This window comes from Corvus cornix, chromosome 1 (genome assembly GCF_000738735.6).
Source record: "Corvus cornix cornix isolate S_Up_H32 chromosome 1, ASM73873v5, whole genome shotgun sequence".
Lineage (NCBI taxonomy): Eukaryota > Metazoa > Chordata > Aves > Passeriformes > Corvidae > Corvus > Corvus cornix.
The window spans coordinates 110844634-110863256 of NC_046332.1; the positions used below are offsets into that span (position 1 = coordinate 110844634).

At 40.6% G+C, this 18623-nt stretch overlaps 1 protein-coding gene across 4 annotated transcripts in view; it reads left to right on the plus strand.

Annotated features, from left to right (window-relative positions):
- The window catches only part of USP9X (ubiquitin specific peptidase 9 X-linked), a 101772-nt gene that overhangs the window by 12905 nt on the left and 70244 nt on the right, over positions 1-18623 (plus strand). For all 4 annotated transcript variants that reach the window (XM_039552300.1, XM_039552305.1, XM_039552306.1 and 1 more), the window contains exons 2-6: positions 9147-9400; positions 13025-13170; positions 13471-13550; positions 17584-17696; positions 18011-18229. In XM_039552300.1, coding sequence (XP_039408234.1) covers positions 9305-9400; positions 13025-13170; positions 13471-13550; positions 17584-17696; positions 18011-18229 — 654 coding nt within the window. In that variant the 5' untranslated portion in view covers positions 9147-9304. The remainder of the gene's footprint in view (positions 1-9146; positions 9401-13024; positions 13171-13470; positions 13551-17583; positions 17697-18010; positions 18230-18623) is intronic.

The window sequence follows — 18623 nt, forward strand, 5'->3', positions numbered from 1 at the left end:
AGTGCAGTATATATACTATAAATAAGGCCATGTTTTAAAGCTGCAAGTGGGGCAAATCTGCAAGATGCCATTATCCTTCCTTTCAGGTACTTGAGAAAGAATGAAGGTAGCAAAAGCCATTCAGCACTTACCAGTGGCCTGGTAGAATGCATGAACCTCATCAGAAATCACAGAAGCCACAATGTGTTTGTGTATCTCAGGAAGAAACCAAGGCTAGGGATGCCACTGAACATCAGTGAGGATTTGGACCTCAGTATGGTTCGGCACCATCTTCCAAGGATAAAATGTTGAAGGGTTATTCCCTTCTTTCCCGTTGGTTCCTCTCCTTCCTTCCATAGGAAGAATTGAAGTTGTGAACAGTATCAAATGGCTCTAGTACCTCAGAGGGAGTGTTTTGATTTAAACTTTCCTAGTTAACTTTTTTAGATTTTTGTCTGCACTTAGTATTATCTGTAATCCTGAGGCAGTTGGACGAGATGATCATTGGAGGTCCCTTGCAGATGAACAAAATAATTCTATTCCTCAATATTCCTGTAATTGGAGGAGGAAGAAGATATCTCATAGTTTTAGCTTCATCAGTCCTGCCTATGAAATTGTGTTTAAAAAAACCCTGAGCTTTCTTCCTGAGGCCTGCAGCAAAAGAAGAAAACAACATCTAAGGAAATTTCAGAGGTTTATCTTCTGTTTATCCTCTGCTAGAGTTAGGGTACAAAAGTTCTTAACAGTTACTAAGGGTTTGAGCCCCACTCATGAAAAGAAGTGAGTTACTCTGTGGATGTTTTTTGGAATTTACAAAACCCATATTCTTTAGTTAAAAGTAGGACCTGACTTAGACATTGTAGACTCTAATGCAACCTAAAATAACAATAAAACCTTCCTGCATAAATTGCAGAACTGAAGTTTGGGATGTGTGCTATCAGTGGCTTCACCACTACTCTCACAATATTTCATACAAACCTCAACATTTTTACCAAGTTAAAGGTCCAAGGATTTGATCATGAAGAAAGGAGCCTTGAACACTGGTGCCGTTGCCCAGGGTTGGGCATTTACAACCTCCCTGGGCAACGTGTTCCAGTGTCTCACCATCCTCAAATTAAAAAATTTTCCCTAATATTTAACCTGAATTTCCCCTCTTTCAGTTCGTGCCTATTGCTCCTTTTCCTGTCACTAGCATTCCTGTTGAAGAGTTGCTCTCCAGTTTCCCTTCCCTGCAAGCCCCCTTCAGATACGGAAAGTTGCTGTGAGGTCTCCACTCAACCTTCTGTTCTCCAGGCCGAACAGCCCCAACTTTCTCAGCCTGTCTTCATTAGGGAGATGCTCCAATGCTCTTACCAGCTTTGTGGCCTCCTCTGGACTTGCTCCAACAGTTCCATACCCTTGTATCGGGGACACCAGAACTGTACACAGCACTCCCAAGTGGGGTCTCACCAGAGCAGAGTAGAGGAGGAGAATCAAAAGATGTTAGAGACTACCTGAATTTCTGTACTGCATTTTAACATGCTTGTCTGATTAAATTTACAGAAAAAAAAATAAAGGTTTAAAAAAATGAATCTTTAGTGAGCGAAACCAGAATTATTAACATGATTTTAACAAGTAGGAACATATTCCTAGCCAAACCCTTCACCTAGCAATTCACAATTTCATACTATTAATATATTACCAATTACACAGATAAACCCATAAAATTACTAATAAATCTTGCACATGGCACCCAAACTAATGGGGTGACAGTGAGAACACATCACAGAGTAACGTGGGGTATCTGGTAAGCTTGGCACAACAAAATGTGCGCTAACACAGCCAAGTGTCAGGTCATTTACCTAGAAAAAGGGGCATACTGAAAACTTTGTATATATTGGTGAACATGACAAAAAGCACAGTTACTTTACAAAAGCAACTGCCAGTGAACACCACAATTGTATGTTTGCAGCAAGAGTAACTCTCAGCACTTCTGTCTTTGTAATAGAAACATACCATTTTGGTCACAGAACTGATAAGAAACTTGTGAATTACAGACTTTTACATCTAGAAAAAAAGTAAGTAGCCAAAAAGTTAACCCTCCTCACAAATTAGCTACCCCAGTGAGATGAGAACGCAGTGGGATGAATCAAATATCTGAGCCCATTATAGAACATGAGAGACCACCCATTTCCAAGGCAGCCTCACTGTTCTGGGGTTTGCAACTATTTGTCTACTCCCTTGCAGTTAGGGAATAAAGATGTCCTTTTAAAGATTGCTGTTTCTATTCTCTTTGACTTTTGGGCTTGTCAAACAAGAAAAAGAACTGAGAAATCAGCAGACAGCAACACAATCTGTACTTTTAACTGGCACTTTTTCTTTCAAAAAAATCAGAACTGCCAGTCAGGCACACAAACAAAATCAGGAAGAGCAGGGAGAACCTACCTTTTCCTCCAGCTTTTTAGAAGAGGTACACCATTTCCTAGACATGACATAGTATCTCCTCCTTAGTTCTGAAGCCCCAAATTATAAATACAGTAAGGCATTATTTCGTGCTAGGAGCTTTTAAGCTGTAGACTTCAAGAACAGAACCAATACATCTAAAATGTGTGTTTTGCAGGTCTTTTAGCTTGTGATGCAATAAAACATTTCTCGACTGCTTGAATTAGCGCACAGAGTAAGAAAAGCAGCTGATACCACTACCACCTATATATATAGATACACTTTCAATTAAAAGTAGTGTACATACAGAGAAACCATCTTTAAACATAACTCCTAAAGCACAAATGATAAAGAGTAACATACTCAGTAAAAGTGTTCTGTGTACCAAGTGAAAAGGGAGGATGCTGAATGCATTCCCAGAACACTGGGAATGTTTTGTGCACAAGTGTATTGGATGGTGAACTTCGCACCACAGCTTGCAGAGGTGTAATTTGGATGAATTTTGAATTGGATGAATTGGATGAAGTAAGGTAGTTCTTTGATGTAAAGTGTTTCCTTTCTTATTTAAGTCTTTCGGGAAGTTATTCCATGTGGAAACATCTCTGCTGTGAGGACACACTGAGAGGGTTGGGGCTGTTCAGCCTGAAGAAGAGAAGGCTCTAGGGAGACCATAGAACCCCTTCTAGTATTGAGAGGGAGCTTGCAGGAAAGCTGGAGGGGGACTTACAGCAAGGGCATGTAGTGATAGGACAAGGAGAATGGCTTTAAACTGAGAGTAGGCTTAGATTAGATGTTAGGAAGAAATGATTTCCTGTCGTGAAGCACTGGCACAGGCTGCCCAGAGAAGTTGTGGATGCCCCATCTCTGGAAGTGTTCAAGGCCAGGTTGGATCAAAGGAGCAAGCTGGTCTAGTGGAAGGTGTCCCTTCTATGGCAGGGGGTTGGAACTGGACGATCACTGCGGTCCGTTCCAACCCAAACCATTTTGAGATGCTATAAAACAAGAAGTTAGTATGTTTTGAGATGTCAGTTTTGTTGCCTTGATGTGCAGAGCCAAATACTGTTGTAAGCCTTGGCTTGAATACAGTTTGTTCTGATCATAATTTCTTGGGCTCCCAGTTTGGAAGTTCACTTTCTATGCTCTTACTCTTGCTTAAACTCATGTGAGTGCTGCATGTAGGAGCATGTTGTACGAGGTGAAGTTGGGTACTGTTAAGTAGATGTTGAGACTAAGCTTAGTCTCAACACCAAGTTTTGAAATTAAGAAGAAAAGAATCCTCAAAGAACTGAAGTATGTTTCAGAGCAATCTCCCTTTATTTTGTTATATGAATTTGAGGGCAAATAGAATTATATGTTTACATAGATGTTCTCAGTGTTCCAGAAACTTTTGCTCCCAGTTGTCTTAATTTCAGGTATATGATGTAGAACGATGACTGAAAAAAGTTACTTGAAGTAACATATTCTTCAGAGAGAATAGTTTTAGTTTGTAACCATTACAGTTACTCAAATTCTGTCTTGTACTGTGATGTTAAGACATTTCTTGCTTTGAACTAATGTTGGAACCTGATGCAGTTGACTAAGTCTCATATACACTCATTTGTTTAGGAGGAGAAGGAATTCAAAGGGTTTTTTTTTTTTGTAATATGTGCTATTTGAGATAACATTTTCTGATTGCTGCTTATCAGGTATTTTTTAAATGTTGAAAGATACTTCTTGCTCTATTGAATAGTAGCTTAATGACAGGTTTTGCATTAATCATTGAATGCATGTCACTCTCAGTGCATGTCAGTGTTAATGAGCAAAATGCTGCGACCTCCAGTTCTCTATTCTGATTATGTTAATAATTTCCTCCTTTCTGAAAGATACAAGGCACAGGGAGGAAAGAAAATGGAAAATGTGTGGGGGTGTGTATAGATTGTAACTACTGAATTAGGTCAGTGTTACAGATTTGGGGGAGGTGTTTCTAGTTGAGAAATCCTTCTGGTTGAAATAAAGGAATGGGGTAGAAGTCTAGAATTTTTAAACTAGAATCATATCATAATCCTTGTGATGATTCAGTACTTACTGAGGTTTTAAGAATGCAGTTCCTAGAATCCTGTATGAAACAAATCAGTGATACCTTTCATCCCCAAATTTGTATTGCTGCTGTTAAGCCTTTTTGCAGTACAGCGCTTGTGATGAAGGAGCAGCACATCTGTGAGCTCCCATTTCATGGGAACATCATTCTGTAAATAAATTGCTTTATGGTTGTTACAAAGCTCTGTTGTTACATGTTAAGCAGACTCTTAACTCTGGCATTCATTGTTACGACATGGCAAAGTAGATTTTGTGACATATGTTGTCACTTGTATATAACCAGAATACTTTAGTTAAAGGAAAAATAGGTCTGTCCCCCTAGATAGGGCTTAAGTAATGCTCATGAATAATAAAGTGTATTTTGAGGTCTGCCTCGTGTCATCTGGCACCTTGCATTTGCTTTTTGCTGAGACTCTGTATTATAAGTAACTAATTTAGGGAAAAGGGCTGTATGTATTGGGGTATTTCAGTTACTTTTGAAGAGGAGACTTGGAGAAACTCAAATGAAGGCCGTTCGAGAAGTCAGCTGTATTAGAAAATTGTGTTTGTTCCTTTATCATTATATGGTAACATGCCTTTGTGTTTGCTGTGACATGTTATCCTGTAACAGACTATTGTGTACATATTTGCTTCTTACTTACCACTTATCTAGGAACCTACCTCTTGAGTTTTTTCCCCCCTGACTTTTGAAAAGGTTCTTGATTTCTCCCCAAAACAAAATTAACCTATTCTGCCACATAGGCATGAGGTTGCAGACTGTGGAAGCTGAGGTGAGGTTCAGGTGTGCAGCTGTAATGGGTGGTTGAGCCTGGAAGCAGAGACCGCTCCCTCCTGGAGGCCAGTGCCGTGCCTGGTGTCCTCCATCTGGGCAGCTGGGGCTCTGTTGGAGTGCTGCTCCCACTGGATGGTGCCTTCTAAAGGGGGCCATATGGAGTCAAAAAGTCTATAGTTGCCTTTTTCTGGTGCTGCTGAAATTCCAAGGAGTCAGGTGGAGCAAAAGCTGGCTTTCACGTACAATTTGTTGGTGGATCGGGGTGACGTAAGGAGAGGGCAAAAACATGGCAAATAGGAATTTTTTCAGTTGGCATCAAAAGCAAATATTAGTGGGATTCATTTGATTCAGTCTTCATAGCCTCATACACTGCTTGATTAGCAGTCACTTAACAGGGATCTATCTGCACCTTGACCCTGTGTCCATTCAAAGCTTTGGATAAAGGTGATAATTTTTTTTAATGTGGCTTGCTCCTGGGATGGGGCAACCCTGGATGTATGGACAGACTGGGGAATGAGGTGCTGGAAGGCAGTGCTGCAGAAAGGGACCTGGGAGTCCTGGTCAATGGTGTGATTCCTGGGGATGGTTCTGTGCAGGGCCAGGAGTGGAACTTGATGATCCTTGTGGGGCCCTTCCAGTTCAGCGTATTTTGTGATAGTGTGCTGAATCCAAAATCAGAAATAGTAGAAATGAGATGTATATAAAAACTAACATAGAGTATCCATTAGAATTCAGCTGGATACACGTAATTTGAATTGTTTATATTGGGCTGTCTGTACACTTAAAACCAATTATGTCACTGCATCAGTTTACATTTGTTTATAAATTATCAAATTAATTATAAATAGGTATAAAGGCTATTCTTGAGCTGAGCCAAACTGTGCCTTGGTGCATTGTAACTCTAAAAAATTGAAATTGAATAGTCTGAATTAAAGAAGTGATGGGAATTCAAAATTTCATGGTTAATTAGTTCTAGAGAGACTAAAGCAGTGGTGTGTTCTCCGTGGGCTTGCAGTTTGCTGTTTTCTCTGAAACATAAATGGTAAATGAATGACTGAAAACAGGACTGGTAAACCACTTCCTTCTAATACTGTTTAAATTGCATGAATTGGATAATGATTGCATTTACAAAAGTATGTTTGTATATTCTGTAATTAAAAGGAAAATACCTGAACAAGAATATCCCTGCAACTGAGAACATGCAGATACTACAAGAAGCAGTCAGATGATGTATTGGAGATGGAGTGTTTTTAGTTAGATGCAGCATAACTTGAAGTTACTATTGTCTGTCTGAGGACATCACACAGATTTGGAGGGAGAGGCGATGAACTCACTTAAGAAGTTTGCCTTGTCTAATGCACATGGCTAAGACAAGTGAAACTGTGGAAGCCCTGCCATACGCTTTCCTGGGAATGTAATTTAAGTAATATGCATAGAGAATCATGATTAGACTCTTAAGCAAACAATCCCTAAATAAGAGGAAGAAAAAACCAGGTTAGTCCTTCATGTAAATGTTTTGTATTTACTAGTATCTACAAAATTCATAATATTTTTCTTAGATTTTGTTTCATTTTGTGAATTTGCAAGATTTTGAGTAGGTTGGTTATTTCAGTATTAGCTTTCTTGTATCTCCTGGTTAAATCGTGTTACTTGCCTTGAGCAGAATGGAATTTACAAGAATGCTTTGCCCACATCCTTCAGCTAAGCACAGAAACAAAATCTGAGGGTAAATTCACACTAATGTCAGTCACTGTGATAGGAGAGCTGCAGTTTGTCCTGGCTTCCTGGCTGGCATTAGGGTGATACTCTCTGGCCTTGCAGTGCTCCTCTTCAGATAATTAAAGAAACTGAAAAATAATCAGTCTTTGTACATTTGGTGGGGTTTTGTTGTTGTTTCCTTTGGTACTCTGAACCAGCTCACTTCATGATAAGTCAGCCCAAAGCATTAGAGTACGGAAGAGATGAGATCAAGCAGCTTGTCCTTGGTGTCAGCTACTGTGGAACTGCAGCTGCTGGTGGACACTTCTGCCTGCAGTTTAAGCCAGCCTGGACCAGGATTGCTGTTGAAATGAGCTGTTTTACCCCTTTCCTGCTTCTATGCTACCTTACTCCTTGTGCCAGCACAAGTTTTTTATGTGGCTGTTTCGTGAACCAGCCCTGTTAAGGAAGAATAGTGGCGATTAGAGAAGGTTTATTGTGGTGGTGATGGTGGTTGGCTTAGGGCTGCAGAAGAGTGCCGTGTACGTTGGCAGCAGTTTGATTTCACTGGTACCTCGGAATCTCCATCAGGTAGTGCAGGGGAACTGACTGCATTGAACTGCAGTAGACTGCAGTGTGTGTATGTGTATATGTATGTGGCAGGAAACTTACTCTTGCTAGTACTTTCTACTTAGTGATCTTTATAAACATCAGTAGAAAACAAATACTCTGCAGGGCATTTTAAAAACCCACAAATTAAATACCAAATATATTAATTTTAAAAATTGCATTTCAAAAATCAATGTCTTCCTAAAGAAAGTTTTGAGTTGGTAATGCATTTTTTCTGGACTTAGGCTTACTAAGCCCTATGAATATGAATTATGAAAGCTACAGATGGATTGCAGTTGAGTGTTTTGAAACAATACAGTTTTATTCAAAAGTGAACATTATTTTAGTGACATTATTAAAGATCTCCAAGTTTGTTGGTGCTGTTAATATTGGAGACTGGGCAGAGGAGTTGGAGTGTATTCAGTCAATTTTTATTGTATATGTAATGCTGTGCAAATTCACACAATATAAGAAAAGATTTTAAAGTGTCTGGGAGAAAGATAACAGCATTGAAACTTAACTTGAGATGAGACATCATAATAAAACACTTAGGAATATGCATAGTGTTACAACAGAGATTTCACTCCAGTTGTTAACTTGAGGTTTTGGTGATTGGATCAGGAACACAGCACTGCCAAATGCATCTTGCTGGAAGCTCATACAGCTCTTTCTATCACCTTACTTGTCTTTTTAACTTTCTGAGAACTGTTTTTCTTTTATGTGGTGCTTGGAAGTCTGAGTTGCTCTGGGAAATTACGTTTCAGCTTCTGTGGTTATACAATGCTTGGTGGTATTGAGTGGAATTGCTGTTTTAACTTAATGCAACTGTTTTTGTCTGTATATGATACAGTGAAGTTGAAACACAGTGAATATTGAACTGTTGGTATACCATTACAATTTCAACAAATCTGATGTCACAATTTTCTTCATATAATCTGCTAAACCACTTATTGGGGGTGGGATCGGCTTCATAGTGGGGCCAAAAGGCCAGTGGACCCTGGCTTTCATAGGCACGTGCTGGATAAAGGGAATACAGATCAAATTCCCTGGGTGAATACTGATGTGCTAATAGTTTGGCTGCAGGGTCTCTGTTAGCCTCAGCTGAGATAGAATCAGTCTCTTAATTCTGTCTGACATCTGCAGTTAAGACAGTGTCAGGTGGAGAGTATTGGAAAAGATTACAAATTTGGCTTTTTAGGCTCTTAATCAGGTCATTACTACATAGACCTTGAGCAGCACCATGAATTCAGATGGAGAATTTACTGTGGCAATTCAGACACAAAAGAGTCAGAGTAAACCGCTGCATGCATTTATTCTGAACACAGAGTAAATAGCCACCCATTTTGGATGTGTGTCAGTTTCTCAATGGTATAAAGATGATTATAAGTGTAATTTTTATTTAGAACATTAAAATCATGGTAAATATTTCAAATGTGACATGGTCAATTGTATTCAATAAAATGAAACACTAAGTATAATATAGAAGATTCTCTGTAGCAGTGTATTTGTTTCTGTAATGTTCTTTTCCCAGTGTGGATTGTGTTTCCATGCATGTATTAATACAGGATACTGTCCTTTTATTCCCCTCCAGGTTATGCAATGGTCTCTGCAAGATGTTATGTTCTTGAGTTGGAGCTTTTTAAGGCAAGCATATGCTGGTACTTCAACTCTACTAAGTGGACTATAATTTCTTCTCTTACATCAACTACATAAGCAGACAAAATTGCAAAGATCTGCCCTGTGTCGAGTATGACAGCCACGACTCGTGGCTCTCCGGTAGGAGGGAATGATAGCCAGGGCCAGGCTCCTGATGGACAGTCCCAGCCTCCCCTCCAGCAGAATCAGGTATGGTATTAACAATCAGTTCATCTAAAAATAAAGGAATTTGTTCTGTAGAAGTAGTGTTCCTGAATTATTTGAATTTGTGTATTTGTGGAGATCTCTAGTTAAGTTAGACATTTTTGTGTGTGTGTCTGGAAGTACAACAATATTTTGAGGGTTGAAGGCAATGCTATTGGCAAAGTAAATGTGGTTGGAGAGCACTGCATAGCAAAAAATGCTCCCTTTTCAGGCAGTGGCATAATTCTTTCAAGCATACCTATTTTGGATAAGAAGCCTTCTTGGAATAATACCAGAAGCTTCCTCAAAACCACATTGTAGACTTACCTGCCACAGATCGGTAAAATTGTGCTACATCTCTGAGTTCGGTTTCTGCTCAGTTCTGCAAAAGCACTTCTTGGATAAAACAGCTTACCCAGGTATCAGCTCTTTCAGAGCAGCTGTGTCTGGGTCTCCGTTCATTGTACTAGACTTCCTGAACAGCTTCACATGTTTCTTGCTTTCAGAAGACAAGCAAAAGCTTTCATATACTACATCACGGTGTAATGATTCTTTTTTGTTGGGGGGAAAAAATACCAGAGAAAATGCTTTTAAACAATACCATTTAAAGTCAAAACCATTTAAGAGAAGAGCCACACTTGGTCATTTAATTCAGTATGAAGATGGCACTTTTTTAATACTAGAAGGTTTAGTGATTGCTGCTTCCTGTGAATGAGCTGTACTTTGAAATGTGTGGTGGGCTGACCCTGAACTGCCAAGGAAGTCTCCACTGTCGCTGACTCCCATTGCGTCAGTGGGATGGGGAAGAGAATTGGAAGAAAAAAGTGAGAAGCTGTTTGGGCTGAGATAAATGCAGTTTAATAAATGAAGGGGTAGGGGGAAACAAGTGATGCAAGTGCCATCACTCACTACCAGCTGATGGATGCCCAACTACTTCCCAAGCAACAGCTGCCTTGGGAAAAATACCCCCGTTGTTTTATTGCCAAGTGTGATGCTCTGTGGCATGGAGTATCTTTTGGGTCATTTCAGGTCAGCTCTCCCGGCTGTGTCCCCTCCCAGCCTCTTGCCCTATTAACTGCTGGGGGCAAAGTGAGAATCACAGGATGGGTAAGGTTCTAAGGGACAGCTGGTGGTCATCTAATGCAGTTTCCCTGCTCAAGCAGGGTTCCCTAGACCACCTTAATGAGGATTGTGACCAGACAATCTCCAGGGAAGGAGACTCCGCAATCTCTCAGGGCAATCAGTTCCAGTGCTTAATCAGCCTCACTGTTAAGTTCTTCCTCATGTTCAAGTGGAACTTCTGTGTTTCAGTTTTTGCTCGTTGTCTCTTGCCTGTTGCTGGGCATCACCAGGCAGAGCCTGGTCCATCCTCTGACACCTTCCTGCAGATATTGATGAGGTCCTCTCTAAGCCATCTCCAGGTTAAACAGGCCCAGCTCCCTCAGCCTTTCCTCAGTGAGATGCTCCAGTTTCTTCATCATCTTTGCCACTCTCTGCTGGACCTGCTCCAGGAGTTCCATGTCTCTCCTGTACTTATGAGCCCCAAACTGGACACAGCACTCCAGGTGATCCTCACCAGCGCTGAGCAGAGCAGCAGGATCACGTCCCTGACCTGCTGGCAGTGCTCTTCCTAATGCACCCCAGGATCCCATTGGCTGCCTTGGCCACAGGGACACGGTGCTGGCTCAGGGACAGCTCATTGTCCACCAGGACCCCCAGGTCCTTCTCCCCAGAGGTGTTTCCCAGCAGGTCAGCCCCAGCCCATCGTGGTGCCTGGGGTTGTTTTTCCCCATGCAGGACCCTGCATTTGCCTTTGCTGGATTTCAGGAGGTTCTCTGCCCATCTCTCCATCCTGTCGAGGTCCTGAAGGGCTGCACGGCTCTCTGGGGTGTTGGCCCCTCCTCCCAGCCTTGTGTTACCAGACAACTCGCTGAGGAGGCATCTGCCCCTCACCCAGGTCATTGATGAATAAGGTAAACACTGCTGGGCCCAGTGTTGAACCTTGGGGGACAGCACTGGTGACAGGCCTCCAGCTGGACCCTGTGCCACTGATTACCAACCTCTGAGATCTGCCATTCAGCCAGTTCTCAATCCACCTCGCTGTCCACTCATCCCATCCACACCTCCTGAGTTTGTGAATGAGGATGCTGTGAGAGAGTGTCAGAGCCCTGCTGAAATCAAGGCAGACAACATCCCCTGCTCTCCCCTCATCCATCCAGGTAGTTCTTTCGGACTACTGAACTTGTTTCATCGTAGAAGGTAATCAGGGTGGCCAAGCATGACTTACCTTCAGTGAATCCATGCTGACCTCTCCTGATCATCATGTTGTCTTCCATGTGAGTGGAGGTGACCTCCAGAGTGAGTTGTTCTATCACCTTTCCAGGGGTTGAAGTGAGGCTGACTGTCCAGTAGTTCTCTGGGTCCTCCTTTTGCCCTTATTGAAGACTGGGGTGACATTTGCTTTCTTCCAGCCCTCAGGCACCTCTCCTGCCTCACTATGGTTCCAGCACTTCTCTCAGCACTTGTGGGTGCATCCCGCCAGGGCCTGTGGATATGAAGTTTAATTACATGGTCTCTACCCAGTCTTCCCAACCAAAAGAAACTTCCTTCCTCTAGATCTCCTCCCCAGTCTCTTGGCTGAAGCAGCAACAGGACCACATTTTCCCATGCATTTATTTTGGTTGTGATGTATTTGAAGAAGCCCTTGTTGTTAGCCTTGACATCCTTAGCCAGGTTTAATTCCAGGTGAGCCTTGGCCTTCCTCACTGCATTTCTTCATACTCTGACAACATCCCAGGTGGCTTTTCCTTGCTTCCAGCTCATGGTATCTCCTGCCTATGTCTGAGTTTTGACAGGAGTTACCAAAGAGAAAAACAGGCCTTGAATCTGTGCCTGTTAACCAACAGACAAAACACTGCTGTGTTACCAGTGCTGTTTTGGTCACAAATCCAAAACCCAGCACCCTACAGGCTGCTGTGAAGAAAATAACACTCCTTGCCAAGCAGATTTGGTACAACAGGTGAAAAACGTTCTTGAGGTTTTGTCTTCCTAAGTCTTGCTCTTCCAATTTGAGCCATTATTATTGTCAGTTCGTACTATTTCTGTATATGAATAATAAGTGGCATCTGAAAAATGTGTTGTGTTTTGCATGGCCCATCAAAATGGATTTAAGAATCATGTTCTTCAAGGTTGATTAGTAGATGGTTATAGTAGTAGGTCACTCATTTTTAACAAACTCTTTAAGAAAATGTTTTCCATGATTGTTTTCTTCTGTGCTTTTGTTGAAAACTATGTCTCTAATAATCAACTTCTCTGGACAAGATTTGTAAAAACTGGAGCTTCAGTGTATTTTTTTCACAGTCTGGAAACATGGTCTGCCGACAGTAGAAGCTATTACCAAAAAAACCCCACTTCCCTCGCTGGGAAAGTAGCTTGATTTTTAAACTGCCAACATAGAAAGAATGTAGCACATTTTATGCTCTGGTTTTTGTTAATAAATCTGAAATCAAATTATTTTATATTGATATGTACTTGAGATGATTCTTTGGCATACATTAGGAAGGAAAAATGCCAAAACAAGTGGCACACAAGTACAGGCAGTATTTAAAGTATTTTCCATCCCAATTTTAGACTTCTTCACCTGATTCTTCCAATGAGAACTCCCCAGCTACCCCGCCTGATGAGCAGGGCCAAGCTGATGCTCCACCCCAGCTTGAAGATGAGGAGCCTGCATTTCCACACACAGACCTGGCAAAGTTGGATGACATGATCAACAGGTATTTTCACACTTTTGACAAGGTGTAGATGATTTGTGCAAACATCTTGATAGTGGAATCAGAATTTTTGTATCTTTGTTTCACTGGACTTCTTGAAATGCTTTTTTTGTTGGGTTAAAGTTGTAAGGAGAAAGAGGCTTCAAGCAGAATGAGTTTTTGTTTGGGTTGGTCAGTGTAATGCTCATCAGGGCATTTAAAAATCTGTTTCCTGAGCCTATATTAAAAGCATTACAATGGGGCAAGAGTTCTTGATTTTTCAGAAGCACAACTGAAATTGGGTTTGTTTGTTTCTGAATATAGGCCTCGATGGGTTGTTCCTGTATTGCCGAAGGGGGAATTAGAAGTTCTTCTAGAAGCTGCTATTGACCTAAGTAAAAAAGGTAAGCTGGAAGACATTTCATTATTGGATTGGTGTGTAATACTTTTTCGTCTTCTTTAGAATCCCTGGTGAAGGCTTAAAAATTGTTAATAATTTCTGTTATAGCCCTGGTTTTGAAGATTGTGTCAGAGTGCTATGCCAAATCTTCACAGATAAGAACCTTAAAAAAGCCATTAATGTAGTTAGAAATAGGTGCCTTAGCCCGAGTAGGGAAGTCGAATAAGCTCACAGACATAAAAATCCTGTCATTCCTGTCATACCTGTTTTCTGTATTCACTTTGATATCAGACCTAGTGGGTTTGGTCTTTATAGCAGATGCTAAAACTCAAAGAATTCTATTTGTTTTTAACTAAGTTTCTAGTCTAGTTTTCAAATGTCTTGCCATAAATTTTTCTTCAGATTTGCACACATATACTTCTAAGAGTATCAGAGAAAAGTTAGCATTTTAAGCAGCATGGCTTAGACTAATAGTCCTACCAGTGCTTGCTGTGTCTGACTTGGGAGTAGGAGGGTTCCCTATCAGGACTGTGTATGTGTTTGTTGATTTGTACTGGTCAGATTGACAAGTTTGTCATCTGTTCTGGAAAGTTCTGTTCTCCTGGGAGGTTCCTTGTGCTTGAGTAATAGCGGAAGTTACATCAAAATAATTTTTTTGGATATCTGCACTTACGAGCTCGTTGTGTTTCAAATACAGTGTCATACAAAGTGCCTGCTCTTTCTTCTGCATAGGTGCTGGCCCAGGACAATTTCATTTCCATGTTAATAAATGTTATTCTTAGGCAGCTTTAAGACTAAAAAGATGATTGTGGTCCTGATATTCTGGGTTATCTTGATTGTTAAGTGTTTTTTGCTTTGGAGCACTCTGTGGAGAACCAAAAGTTAGGGTGCATCCTTGTGATCTGGCATAGGATAATGATATATTGTTGCCAACACGGATTTATCAGCTGGAGTTGTGCTTGGAATTGGTGGCTTTGTGTGTAGCTTGGTCTGGCAGGAATCCTCAGGCAAGTGTAGGATGTTGAAGGGATCACATCTGTTCCGAAGCAAAAAAAAAAGCCAGCTTTTCAAAAGAAAATGTAGCCACCTTTGTGCCTGCATTGTTGGAACGGTGCAGTAAAAAGGAATTATCTGCTTGTGATTTGTGAGAGATGAGATGTATGTTCTGCCAGCTGTTAAGTCATCTTTAAAAAACCCCAAAAAACCCAAAACCTAAAAGCTGTCAATGCAGTGAAGTAATAAGAGCAGAATGAGATTTTTAGCTACTCCTGACATCAATGTACTTCCCCAAAGCATCAGGCTTAGTTGAAAGTTCCCCCCCCCAAAAGCTTATTTTTCCTCTTGAAGTTGTGAAAAACAGTGGAAATGTATTTGTATGCTTTTGCACTTTGATTTTTAAGTTGGTGGTGTGCAATTCTGAAAAGTATTTCTGCATTGCTACTTAATTATGTTTCCTCCTACCCTCTAGATGAATTCCCATGTGTGTATGCAAGGATTATTGAATAAGGAGAAAACAAGGAAAGCTCTTATAAGTAGTTGTTTAATGTGTTACCTTTACAGCTACATCCTAGTTTTCGGGGGTCTTTTTGCAACTTGAAGTTACATGATGGCTACCATGGTTCCTTTTAAATAACTTCCAGTTCCCAGGGAATATGATAGGGTGTAACTTGGTGTAACTGACACTGTTTTGGTAGATCAGAGCTTGGCAGACACTGTTTGAGAGTGGGGTATATATAGAGAAGTAATAGAAATGGTTCTGTTGTGTACATTTCTTAATAGATTAAACTGTGCTCCATTATGTCAGTAACATCCAGAATTGGACTCCTTGCTACCTGTCTATGGGAATTTTTCATATTCTGACAAGATCTGTTTCCAAAAGGAGGAACTGAAAGGATAAATTGAAAAATAACCAGCTTTTGAATTGCATAAACTCTGTATTTCTCACTGTATCTTATTTAAATTGTGAAGCAACAAAACCTAGAAAGACCCCACTACATGTTTTTGTCAAGCACCATTTTCTTGTGATGAGGGCTCTTAAATAGCTTTTATTCCTGACATGGCCAATGGCCATCAGCATTCTGGAGTGACTGCAGGGTAATGGCTTCTTTGTGACCCTCGCTATAAAATAAGAGTGGTATTTGCATCATCTTTAAATCTCTTCAGGGACTAAAATTGAAAGGGACATAACTGAACTAATTGAAGGTACATATGAGAACGAAGTGTCAGCATTACCACCTTCAAGTGAAAGGAGCAAATTTGACAGAGTAGTGTGAATCCTGTTAGACTGTGACTTGCATTATTCCTGGCAGATGCATTCATTTATGGAAAATTCTCTTTTTATGTGTAGGCATCGATCCATTATTCTTTGTTAAACAATGAGCCATGCAACTATCAACAGATAGTCTGGAGTTACTTGCTAATAGAAGAAAACCTATTTGAAAAATAGCATTTAATAGGTAGACTGATGTTTATCTTCACAATAATTCTTTAATACTTATGGAGTATTTTCAGTAATGAGATTTGCTCCAGAAATAAATGTCATAGTGAATTGGATGCTATAAATTTAAAAGATAAAAAAATGGTTTATTTTAGGGTTTTGGTTTTTTATAGGCAAGAATATTCTCCAGTCTTTATTTCAAAAGGATTTTATTGCTCCTAATATTTACACTTAGTTTTTAATATGCTGCCAGAACTTTCCAATGTGACACACACAAGCAAGATACAAGGCAACTTTGGAATTTATACCTTACTTAAACTGAAATGAGATTTCACTACACAATATAAACCTTCAGACTCGATCCCAAATCTGTGTTTTTGATGAATTGCACAGAGTGGGAAAGAGAGGTAGGCCCTAGTGACAAAAAAAATTAAATTTGTATGTGCATGGGCACATATGCATCCAAAAGTTAGGCAGCCCAGTAATGGGAGTTGTTTCCAGTACCCTCAAAGACCATTCCATTTCTCTCAAGATGATTTGTCTGCATTTCTGTGGGACCACTACTGAGTTGCTTACTGAAGCTGTATCTTCTGCATTTTTTTGAAATGGTTATTTTTACCCCCTTCACTCAGTGGTTTTGCTGTTAGCAAGTAGATAAGAGAGAACATAAAGAAGAATGGAAGATAAAGATTGTATTTATTGTTATTTTTGCTAGTGTATCTATCAAAGCCTGTTGTAAACATGGGGGGAAAAATGCAATCCAGATCACACATTTTTAAAAACAATTCAAAAATTGTATAAAGGAGTGTAATTTTTTGAGATGGCTTTACTAGAATATTAATCCATCAAGTTTTTTGTCCATTTAAGCTTATGTAAGTTTGTTTTCATCCAAGACTTGTTTAAAATCAATTCTGAAACTTTAAACAAAATACCTTTGAAGTCCAAATGTTGTGATTTAACCCCAGCCAGCAACTAAGGACCACACAGCTCAGTGCCCCTCTGCTGGGATGGGGGAGAGAATCAGAAGGGCATAAGTTAAAAAACTCGTGGGTTGGGATAAAGACAGTTGAACAGGTAAAGCAAAAGCCTTGTGTGCCAGCAGAGCAAACCAAGGAATTCATGCACCACTTCCCATGGGTAGGCAGGTGTTCAGCCATCCCCAGGACAGCAGGGCTCCATCACATGGTGGCTTGGGGAGACAAACAACTTCACTTCAAATATCTCCCTCTTCCTTCTTTCCCCAGCTCTATAGGCTGATCATGACACCATATGGTCTGGGATACCCCTGTGGTTCTTTGGGCTCAGCTATCCTGACTGTATCCCCTCCCAAATCGTTGTGCACCCCCAGCTTACTTCCTGGCAGGGTGGTGTGAGAAGCAGGAAAACCTCGGATCTGTAAGCGCTGCTCAGCAGTAAAAAAAAACCATCCCTGTGTTAACCAACACTGTTTCCAGCCCAAATCAAAACACAGCCCTGTGTGAGCTACTGAGAAGAAACCAACACCAGCACACCAAATCTGCTTTCAGCATTTAAAATGTTCATGTAACAACTAATGAAATTCCATATCTAATACTTTGTTGTTCTTTCTTATTTTAAATAGGCCTTGATGTCAAAAGTGAAGCATGCCAGCGATTTTTTCGAGATGGGTTAACAATATCCTTCACAAAAATCCTTACAGACGAGGCAGTGAGCGGCTGGAAGTTTGAGATTCATGTGAGTTTTTGAAGTTGTGTTTCTGAAGAGCATAGTTATTTAAATAAGGAAGGAGTCTGCCTTTGTGATTAGGGGGAGACTGTAAAAGCTGGATCTAATCTTTGAAACTCAGTAGTGAGCTGTGAGAAAACTCTTGTATACATGGATCTGGATGGGCAGTGGGGAAACACCTTTCTGTCATTTTTTCGCTTTATTGCCTGCAGTGTTTTAGAAGGAAATAGAACATGAGAGATGATTTGAGGAGGACTGGAACCATGTATGTTCTGAGTCTGTCCCCTGCCACGTTCTTACTTGTTTGTTTTCTTTCTTAACAGAGATGTATTATTAACAACACTCATCGACTAGTGGAACTCTGTGTGGCCAAGCTGTCCCAAGATTGGTTTCCCCTTCTTGAACTTCTTGCCATGGCCTTAAATCCTCACTGCAAATTCCATCTATACAATGGTACTCGTCCCTCAGAAACAGTTCCTGCAGGAGTCCAGCTCGCTGAAGATGAGCTTTATGCCCGTCCTCCTGACCCACGATCACCAAAGGTATGAAAACCTTTTCAGACCAGTGTATTTTATTCTGTGCAGTGTTACATAATGACACAGGAGCTGTAGAGAAGTGTTTTTAGAGCATGGAGAAAAAGCCCTCTTCATTCTCTCTATCACTAAGGTGTTCTGCTGCTTATGACTCCTGATTAGAGACTCCTGCTTAGACTCCTGATTTCCCCTGGCTTAGAAGGGGAAATGTACATTTCCCTTTCTAACTCTTCCTGTCTTTGGTCCACTATCAGACTGTGTCATGTGTTTCTGTGGTAAGCTGGCACAACTCTGTTGGAATGCCATTCCTACTGTGTTAATTGGCTTGCTTGCATTTGCCAGTTGATGGATTTACCTTCTCACTTAACATGATTTTGTAGGCAACACATTTTGAGGAGGGGAT